The sequence below is a fragment of the Megascapheus bottae genome, chromosome 2, assembly GCF_031878675.1.
Source record: "Megascapheus bottae isolate mThoBot1 chromosome 2, mThoBot2.hap1, whole genome shotgun sequence".
NCBI lineage: Eukaryota > Metazoa > Chordata > Mammalia > Rodentia > Geomyidae > Megascapheus > Megascapheus bottae.
The window spans coordinates 59,130,907-59,141,458 of record NC_143510.1 but is presented as its reverse complement, the minus strand read 5'-3'; the positions used below and the strand labels follow the sequence as shown (position 1 = coordinate 59,141,458).

Sequence of the window (10,552 nt, the reverse complement as noted above, 5' to 3'; positions counted from 1 at the left end):
TGCTCAGGCCCTGAGTTCAAGGCCCAGGACTGGCAAAAAACAAAACAAAACAAAACAAAAAACATTTTGCATGGGTTTGTTAGGCTAGATGCAGTCATTTTGGACTGTCTGAAAAGGAGCCTTCTTTTATATCTCTTATTTTCAGCCAAATTCTAATTTGAAAGACTAGGTAGGTATATAGTTAACATGTAAAGTAGAAATTCACGTTCTGTATACAATCGTAATTTCCCATTTAAAAAAGATAGGTTTCCCTGGCATTCTTCTTTTTTTATATCACATAGTCTAACTTTTCAACCTGTTTAAGGGGGAAAGAAGTTCTATATTCTGAATTCCGTAGTTTTCATACTATATATGGCCTCCTTTCTCTCTCCTTTCTAAGACAGTCACACTGTGTAGCACAAAGCATGCGTTGAACTTGTGCTGGGATTACAGTGAGCCACCATCTGGGTGCATGGTTTCATAAAAGGACACAGATGTAAACAAAAGATACACCAGTGTGTTCCAAGTCTAGCCAGCTGCACAAGGTTTTCGTAGGCTATCGTTCAAGAACAGTCCCTTGACTTTTTCTGTGTGTTGTAAATCTGCAACACAGTCTGCAAATCATACTGGGTATTTGAAACCATGCTGTAGAAAAGGAACTATTATTTTTTGAGCTCTTAGCAACGATCTAGGACCGTGAGGTGGCGTTGTCTTCACTGTAGGGGTAAGGCAATTCTAAAGGCGTTATTCACCCATATCCTGTAGAAGTGTGGAAGACCCTCTTGAAGTGTTCAAGAGCCCGTGGCCTTCTTACCTGTCGCGTATCCTACCCTTGGCAGGCAAATGTTGGTTGGGATTTTTACCCCTTCCACTCTTGTTTGGGATGGGAAGGCACGGTTTTCTAGTTTGGGTGGCGGCCTGAGACACAAATGCATCACACGAGGGAAAACGTCCAGGCCGCCAATACCTTGTATCACGGTCTCTGGAAGAACACCGGCGCCAGGCTGACGAGAACTCTCCCCACCCACCGGTGCACCTGCGTGGGGCGGCCAGGCCTCCAGACCCGCCGGCGCCGAGGGGCTCGCGAGGAGGCCCCGCCTCTCGGGCTCCCGGCGTGCCGTGCGCCCGCCCGGAAGGCGGAAGCGCGCGGGCTTCCGGCCGGCGTGGGGAGCTTCCGGCCGGCGTGGGGAGCCTCCGTTCGGCGTGCTGCCCGTGGTCGGTACGGTGTAGGCGCTCTCTGGTGAGTACCGGGCGGCCTGGGGCTCGGGCTCGGGCTCGGTTCTGTCACCTCCGGCTTGACCCCTTCTGGCCAAGGTGGAGTTCCAGCACTACATCCGGGGCGGGAGTCCCCAGGGTCCGGAGCCGGCCCTGCGGTCTCCCGGCCCGGCTGGCTGGGTACACTGGAGCCCGCCCCAGGGAGGCGTTCATCCCGCTGAGGTTAACTTGGGCCCACCGGGTTGTTGACAGCTCTTCCTGCTGTGCGGGCCTCTTTGGACTAGGGAACCGAGTGAGCTGTGATAACTGGCCTTTCAGCCTGGAGTGACTTCAACAAATAAACTTTGCCAGTTCCCAAAGCGCTGTGCGCTGAGCGTCCAACAATGGGTGATCGCCTTAAATCTCTGCCTTTCTTGGACCTCCAGTCCAAAGAGGCCGACCGGTTTGTTTCAGGTTGTCACAAGTGTTACATGCTTACCCAGATCAGAGAAGTCCTTCTGGGATAGTGAAAGGAGGAAGCCTTGGGTAGAGCAGTTTGCAGGCCTAGGAACAGGACCTATGGAGTGGACAAAGTGTGCCCTTTGTGGGGATGTAATGGAGGGCATATGTGTGTGTGGAGGGGGAGGCCGGAGAGACATGGGTTAGAATGGAAGGAGGCAGGGACAGATCTCAAATCATCTTTAGGTCTTGAACACATGGGGGAAGGAGTTCTAGGAAAGCAGAATTAAAAGAAAGGCAGTGATAGACTCTTAAGGTTTTTAGACTTCACACTGACTACTTTTTGAAGGATCTAGGGCGGGGAGTCAGGTGAGAAGAAAGCAAGAATGGAAATAGATACATTTAAAGTAGCTTGGCCTGAAGGGAAGAATAATGGGGGAGGGTGGCTCCCCCTTGTAATCTTAGCTACTCAGGAGGCAGAGACCTGAGGACAGTGGTTTAAAGCCAGCCACACCAAAAAAAAAAAATTGTAACTTTTAAGCTTTTACAAATGTAATGATACGTGTTGTATATGATTACGAGCTTTTGGAATTGGACTGCAGTTTGCGTTGACCACAGGGAGTTTGATTTGTCTTTCTTGTTTAATGACTGTTCCACATTGATCCTAATATAAATTACACTTGAAGCCATTCTTGAACAAAGTCAGGTTTACCTTTTGTATCTGTTTTTTAGAGATGTTTATTGGTCTAGTTTTCCAAGGATTTGTCTTCGTGTGTGTGTGTGTGTGTGTGTGTGTGTGTGTGTGTGTTTGTGTGTGTGTGTGTTGGGGGGAGAGGTCATGGGACTTGAACTCAGCCTGGGTGCTGTCCCTGAGCTCTTCAGCTCAAAGCTATCATCCTGCCCTTGAGCCACGCCCACTTCCCATTTTCTAGAGGTTAATTGGAGATAAGAGTCTCAGGTCTTTTTGTGCTGGGCTGACTTTGAACTTTGATCCTCAGATCTCAGCCTCCTGAGTAGCTAGGATTACTGGCATGAGCCACTGCGCCCAGCAAGGATTTGTCTTTTTTTAAAAACAAAAAAATTAAACAATTGTTTTGAATATGTATTTTTGTAATTACCAGGTGAGACATGGCTAAAAGTTTACGGAGTAAGTGGAAAAGGAAAATGCGCGCTGAGAAGAGAAAGAAGAATGCCCCAAAGGAGCTCAACAGACTTAAAAATATTCTCAAAATCAGCGGTGATGTTATAATGAAAGATGTTCAAGAAATAGCAACTGTGGTGGCACCCAAACATTCTCAAGAGAAAATGGATTGTGTGGAGAAGGATGAAAATGGTGAGTATGTACTTCATTTTTAGAAAATTGTATGAGTTTTCTTTTGTGATTTTTTTTTTCTAATTTTTGGACTATCATTTACCCACCTCCATACCTGTTTCCCTCTACACACCTGCCTTGCCAACATGTTTATTCTTTGAGTTAAGTAGTAGAGATTATGTTGACTGTTTTCCTTCTTTTTTTTTTTTGCCAGTCCTGGGCTTGAGCTCAGGGCCTGAGCACTGTCCTTGGACTTTCTCAAGGCTAGAGCTCTACCACTTTTGCCTCAGCACCACTTACAGCTTTTTTGTATGTATGTGGTACCAAGGAATCGAACCTGGGTCTTCGTGCATGCTAGGCAAGCACTTTAACCACTAGGCCAAACTCCCGGCCTATGTTGACTGTTTTATGTAAGATATTTGATGATTATACAACAGCTTGATTTTGTTAGGTTTTTTTGTATACTGTAGGAATAGATAAGTTTAAATATGCTTTAATTGTACTGGGTGCATAATTGAGTCAGTATCTAGGCAGGATGGAATTAAGTTTTGAGTTTGGATTTTTGCAAAGCTGATTTCCATTCTGTTAGTATTATGTACTTAACACTGTTACTGTAAGAATTTTACTGTAGTTTATCCTTACAGATATTAGAGACAGATGTGTGTATTTTAATCATAGTCTAAAGTTGGAAGTTACATCTAATGCTGGTTTCAGCATAGGAAAAGGTTCATTGTTCTTTACATTGTTCTTTACTCATTTGGCACAAGCTAAATTAAACACTAGCAACAGCCTGACTCTTAAAATAGTGTCTGTATATTTATGAGGTGTCTTATGGTTACGGGAAAGAGCATTATTCTTCCAATCCTAGAAGTTTCACATTTTTCAAAGTGACCATTAAAATGTTTTCTTTGTAGTCTATTCTTCTCCCCGTACAGACAAAAAATTATAGAAAGCTCTTTATTTGAGGAGCCCTAACATTTAGGTGTAATCAAATCCATTCTCTGTACCATCCATAGGCTAAGAATTCAATTCTACAATCAACTTTCCTTGTATTAATCTCTCAAAGGCTAATTTCTCCACTTGCAAATTCTTTACTCTTTTGCATTTTAAAAGACTCTTTATGCATCCTGTCCTTACTGGTTCCCTCTGCTGGAAGCTAACAATGGTCTGACATATCCCATCTTAGGATAAACAAAACTACCTTCCTTGATTTCATCTCTCTCTTCTGGAAGGTTTGAAACACTTCACCTTCATTTACTGCCTCCCATTCTAAACATACATGCCACTTCTTCCTTTTCTTCTTTTTTGAAAGATTTTATTAACATTGATTCAAGTATTCAAGAAGGGAATCTCTATATGCAATCACTGATCCTTTTCCTTTTTATTCTGCTTTAATTCTTAAGGCCAAATTTATATAACAAACTTTTTTTTTCTTTGCTGTACTGAACCATACTCCCAATCCAAAATTGACCATTTAATGTTTACAATTCAGAGGCATTCAGTACTTTCACAAGGTGCCATCATTACCTCTATTTCCAACATGTTCTCAGTATGCCAAAGTACAATAGGTACCCAAAATATTGTCTTTTTGGATTTGCCTATTTTGAATGTGTCATGTAAATAGTCATGAGAAGATATCTTCTGGGCATGTTGGTTCCCATGCAGTTGCACAGAGTTCCTGCCAAATTCTTTGTCAGTAGCATTGATCTGATCTGGAAGCTTGAAGATGTATGTATTCATGTCTGTCGTGTTATGTTGTTTGTCTGTCTCTGTCATCACAACTCTGTCACTGACCACATTAGAATTCAGTTCAGGTTCCTAAGAAATGACCAGTCATTCCTAATGAGTACACTTCCTTCTACATGATGGCCATGAAGTATGGATGTACTTGTTAGTTCAACTGCCTTATTTTATGTCAGGAATCACTTGATGAGGGAGTTGTTTTAATTATTCACCTGTGTTCACAACCTTACGTCTATCCATTAATGAAGCCAATCAAAGGTATATATAACTGAGTATTTACTACTTGATTTCTCTATTTTAGTAAGTACATTCTGTCGAAAGTTTACCAGTGAAGTATATGGTATCCTTAGCTATTGACACTTTATGTCTTTAATGGTTAAAAGAACATGTGGCAATATGTGTCTTAATTCCTCTTAAGTTTGCTTTAAGGAATTCTCAATAGCAGTCAAAGAACATACCATAAATAGGAGTTAGTTTTGTTGGCTTTTTCTCCCTTGTTTTCTTTTGTAGCTTCAGTTCTATTTTTTTCAATGTGTGGTTATTCATAGTTTTGTCCATTTATTTATTCAGATGACATGAAGATGGAGACTGAGATTAAGAGAAACAAAAAGACTCTTTTAGACCAGCATGGACAGTACCCAGTATGGATGAACCAGAGGCAGAGAAAACGGCTGAAAGCAAAGCGAGAAAAAGGAAAAGGAAAAAACAAAGCAAAATCAGCAAAGGGTCTGGCCTGGTAGCCTCTTAAAAACTTGGAAATGTCAGTGGGACAGATGTTAAAATGTGTACATTCGTTTCACGGAATGAAAACAACTTGTTTTCACCTGGGCTTATTTTTCTCCACCTAAGCCTTTAAAATAACTTCTTGAATTTCCTTTGATGAGTCAAAGCTGTACTGATGTTTTAATAGAATGCTTTCCAGTGTCTAGGTATTATAAGACATCACAGTTCTGACAACTTGGCCATTAACATAAGATAAAACGTAATATACTGTTGTACTCACTGAGCTCATGTATTTGAAAGAGTATTATAATATTGAAAGTATGACACCAGATGTTATAGCCAGTACTTGCTTGGTGTTTTTAATTTGTATAATTCAGAATAAAAAATATTTTCTGTGTAGATAATTGGAGTTTGCTCTTTTCTTGGTATATCCTTAGAGTTTCCCAGTGCTAGAGATAGATTCTTCAGTTAAAAATCTTAATTTTAGTGGCATTGCCTCATTTCTAAGGAAATGGGAAGACTTGGAAAAGATCATATTAAGTGAGGCAAGCCAAATGCAAAGAAACATAAGCTGCATGGTTTCCCTCATTTGTAATAACTAGAATGTCTGGTATTTTTAACACAGGATCACAGTAGCTCAATAGCTAGGTGCATATGACCATGTAAAATGAATTCTATGAAATGGAAACGAGGTTTTATAATGTACTATTTTCAGTTATTGTTTCTTTTTTTCAGCTTTGGTTTATGCCCTGTTGTCACTATTTTTTTTAATTTCTGTGCTCTTTGTCTTGTATATAAATTAATCTAATTTGCAAAAGGAAAGGAAGGGGATTCACAGAAACAGTGGGACGAAAGGTGAACCAGTGCAACAGGGATACACACTAGACACTGTATGAAAATGAGCTTTACAATTTGGGGAAGGGGAAGCAGGGGAAAATGAGGGAGAGGGTAACACTGTTCAAAAAGAGATGAACTTACCTTATTTAAGTTACCCCTCTGTGCATTACCTTTACAATAAAACATTTAACAAAAACGCTATGCCTTAAAAAAATAATTTTAGGATATTAATGAGTACCAATCAATGGGCTTTTAGGAAATTAAGATATCTCAGATTTTTCCTGAAAACTTAGTCTTCAATAGTAATATTACTTTAGCCTTAATAATTTCCCAGAGTGTGCTTAGAGGCCTTTTATTTTCAGTATTTTTCCAGATGATTTTTTAAAAGCTCTTTAAAAATCCTTCTTAACAATTGTTATTAAGATGTGCAAAGGAAGAGAAGTTACAATTTCAGAAGTCAGGTAATGAGTATGTTTATTTTTGGACAATGTCGCCCCTTCACAGAGTCTGATTTTTTTTTTTTTTTATGGGTGATGGGGCTTTGAACTGATCTGGGTACTGTCCCTGAGCTCTTCAGCTTAAGGCCACTGCCCTACCTTTGAGCCAAGCCCCACTTCCTGTTTTCTAGAGGTTAATTGGGAATAAAAGTCTTAGGTCCTTTTGTGACTGGGCTGGCTTTGAACCTTGATTCTCAGATCTCAGCCCCCTAAGTAGCTAGTATTACAGATGTGAGCTACCAGCATCTGTCTTTTTTTTTTTTTTTTGATACTTGGTTAAAAAATAAATACTTTTGGTCACATCAGTACATCAGTTACATATTTGAAGGCTCAAGAAATATTAGCTTAATACTGGTATGTGTGTATATATATACATACATTATGTGTGTATATATACATATATACAATTATATACACACATATATGCATTTATTTATTTGTTTTTGCTTGTCCTGGAGCTTGAATTCAGGGCCTGGGTGCTTGTCTCTGAGCCTCCCTGTGCTCAAGGTTCTATCACTTGAGCCACAGTGCCACTTCTGATTTTTTCTGAATAATTTATTGGCCTTTCCTGCCCTTGGCTTGCTTCAATCCTTGGTCCTCAGATCTCAGCCTCCTGAGTAGCTAGATTATAGACATGAGCCACCAGTGACCAGTAGTAGTGGTATAATCTTAATGGAGATTTAACAGTCAAGGAAATTAAACTTGAAACTAGTTTTCTGAGAGATAGAATATACTACTAGAAGTGTTGGTATTACAATGAAATTAATTGTCTTAACAATAGTTTACTAAATTATTGTATATGTGTATGAGCTGGTCCTGGGGCTTGAACTCAGGGCCTGGAGATTGTCCCTTAACTTTTTTTGGTTTTGGTTTTGGGTTTGGGTTTTTTTTTGCCAGTCCTGGGACTTGAACTCAGGGCCAAGCACTGTCCTTGAGCTTTCTCAAGGCTAGCGCTCTACCACTTGAGCCACAGTACCACTTCTAGTTTTTCCTGTGTATCTTGTATCGAGGAATCAAACTCATGGCTTCATGCATGCTAGGCAAGCATTTTATGGCTAGGCCACACTCTGGCCCCCTGAGATTTTGTTTTTGTTTTCAAGGCTAGTGTTCTATCACTTGAGACACAGCTCCACTTTCAATATTTTTGGTGGTGCTTAACTGGATATGAGTCTTGACAAACTTCCCTGCCTCCGCTGGTTTTAAACTGTGATCCTCAGATCTCAGCCTCCTGATTACATATGTGAGTTTCTAGCACCTGACTGCTTCTTAATCCATATGAAAGGTGAAATATGAATGAGAACACTTGGTCTTCAGGTTATATGCATGGTGCCATGACTGAATATCTTTTCTAAGTTGAAGGATCTGAACTTTATTTTTTATATCTGTGGCTAATAACCTCCAATTTGACTCCTGTGGAAGAATCTTTGAGTACTTATCCAGGGCTTCTCCATGAATTTTAGGATACTGGGTTAAGCTTGTCCAATCATGAAATTTGTCTATTCAGGATTGAACAACTTTAACAGTAAATGAAAAACACTACTACTAAGAAAACCTTGGAAATCATGTGTTGGCTAGAGGAGAAATTGCCTGGCACAGTATTATAAGTACTTCTCTGATACCATACAGCTAGCAGCATTTTCCTCAGCTCAGTAACTATATGGTAACTTATTATTTTAGTCTTCAAGCGTTCTTTAATCTTATCTAATTTATCATACCTTTTTAGAAGTTGCCATCTTTTTGACTTTTCCAGAGAATTGCTATAATACCACCAGGTGGAGCTCAAGGACTAGATCACCTTCAGAATTAGACTGAGCTAAATCACACAAGGAATCCAATGGAACATTCTTTCCTGTTTGTAAAGACCTTAAGAATATGTAAAGATATTTTCTCAAATGCTTAAGGAAAGCCAGGCATCCATGGCACACAAAGAGGTTCAGGGACACTGCTCCCAGGCCTTGAATTCAAGCCTCAGTGCCTCAGGACCAGAAGAAGAAAACCAAAACAGCCAAAAAAAACCCCAAAACAAAAACCCTCAAGGAATTATCAGACTTATAAAGTTGACAACTGGAATGCAGATACAGGACTATTGACTAATCTTACTGAATTGTTGACTTCTGATGCCACCTGGTAGAGTGATTTGAAAACTACTTTCAAGTATTAAGAAAACATCTTTGCAGAAGACACCAATATTACATTACAGGAAAATACTTGGATGTCAAAAGTTACTGTCCCAGAAAGTCTGTCAGCCAGAAAGTTAGGAGTCCATATGCAAGAACCCTAAAGTTTATATCGTTGATTGCTAAGGGTTCTTTACACTTATTTAAAGGCAAGGGAAAATACAATTCAGGGCCCAGTAAAACTCATTTGATAAAATAATAACATGATTATTCAAAACAAAGCTGCCAATATTGAGAAGATGCTTATTCTCCTAAATACATCACATAAATTATTGAATCTGTAAATCAATGATTGGAGACCAATGCTCATTCCTAGTTTATGATCAGGAAAGGGATTTCCTCCTGAGGAGGAAATGCTCAAAGTCTGCAACAGTCTTGAGACTAGGAAGTTGCAGAGACAGATTTAGATCTAAAGAGAACTGGACTAGAATGCTGGGAGATGAGATGGGCTGAATTGAGAGCCTATTGAGCCTATCAGGCTGCAGGCCACTTGGTTGGAATGAAGCAGAATGGATTCAAATACTATACTGAGAATTCAGGTTCAAAGCTAATAAAAGTCCTTTCTATCTAAAAAATGCCTTATAGAAAATTGTGTTTAAAATGTGATGTTCTGATTTTACTCTAAGCACTTTTTTCACCGTATGCAGTAAACTTAATGATTTTTTTTTTGTGGAAATAACAAAATCCAAAATCTCCTAAATGTTCTTAATGCTAAATGCAGGATTCCAAATTGAAGTATGGAAAACCATTATAAATATCTGCTTTAACATTGATCAGGGTAAAACTTTTGAAATTTAAAGAATGGCATCATTTTATAATATATTAGGCTTATAATAGGCAGAATGTATTTTATTTCCTAAAGCAATGAATTGTCCTGGCATTATGCTATCTTATGAAACACTTTCTCACTCTCACATTGAATCTTTATAGTTTTCAATATGGGCAAAACCTTTAAGTGGGCTTAGTTGGGTGTTTTGTATCATTGTACAGTAACTGCATGTACATATGGAATTTCTGATCCGTGTAATAAAGTACATTTGTCATGGATCTTGTGATCTGCATACCTTTCAGCCATTACTTCATAAATCTGTTCCATCAGAGAACTGCTTTGTACAGCAATATTTGAAGCTGCTTCTAATAAACTAATATTTGGTGTCTTTTATATGTAATCAACAGGGAGTATTATAGACTTGTGCCTCTGTGGCGAAACATTCCACTAAACTTCTTTTCTCTTGACAATAATGGGAAAAAAATAGTTGGGGAAAAGCACAGATGTTCAAGAACATATGTTGTTTGCTCCTAAAATTCAGCTGAAGATCTTTTGTATTGCTTCAGATTTAAAAAAAAAATGCTTTAGAAAAGAAATGGTTTGAGATGTATGGTGAGGGGAAGCCAGAAACAAATTTCATTGAGGGACCAAAATCAGGTGTTATTTGTCAAACTTTTAAAGTGCTTTGCCTTGTTCCCACAAAGAGGTGATGTTCTTGAACAAGGCTGTAGACAACTTGGCAAAAGATCACTGTTCCTGAATGCTTTCCTTACTTAGACCTAAGTGCTTTGCCTTAATGTAGTCTTTGTTAGGTCCCAAGCTTCAAATTTGGCAATATCTTCACAAAAGCAGATATTAAATA

The 10,552-nt window shown here is 39.3% G+C and overlaps 1 protein-coding gene across 1 annotated transcript; it reads left to right on the top strand.

The window, feature by feature from the left end:
• The first annotated feature begins 1,149 nt into the window (after positions 1-1,149).
• On the top strand, positions 1,150-5,806 carry Llph (LLP homolog, long-term synaptic facilitation factor). The gene is made up of 3 exons (XM_090357047.1): positions 1,150-1,219; positions 2,754-2,965; positions 5,258-5,806. Exons 2-3 carry the CDS (start codon positions 2,761-2,763, stop codon positions 5,425-5,427), a joined length of 375 nt encoding a protein of 124 aa, XP_090213173.1. The 5' UTR covers positions 1,150-1,219; positions 2,754-2,760; the 3' UTR covers positions 5,428-5,806.
• Positions 5,807-10,552: the final 4,746 nt, after the last annotated feature.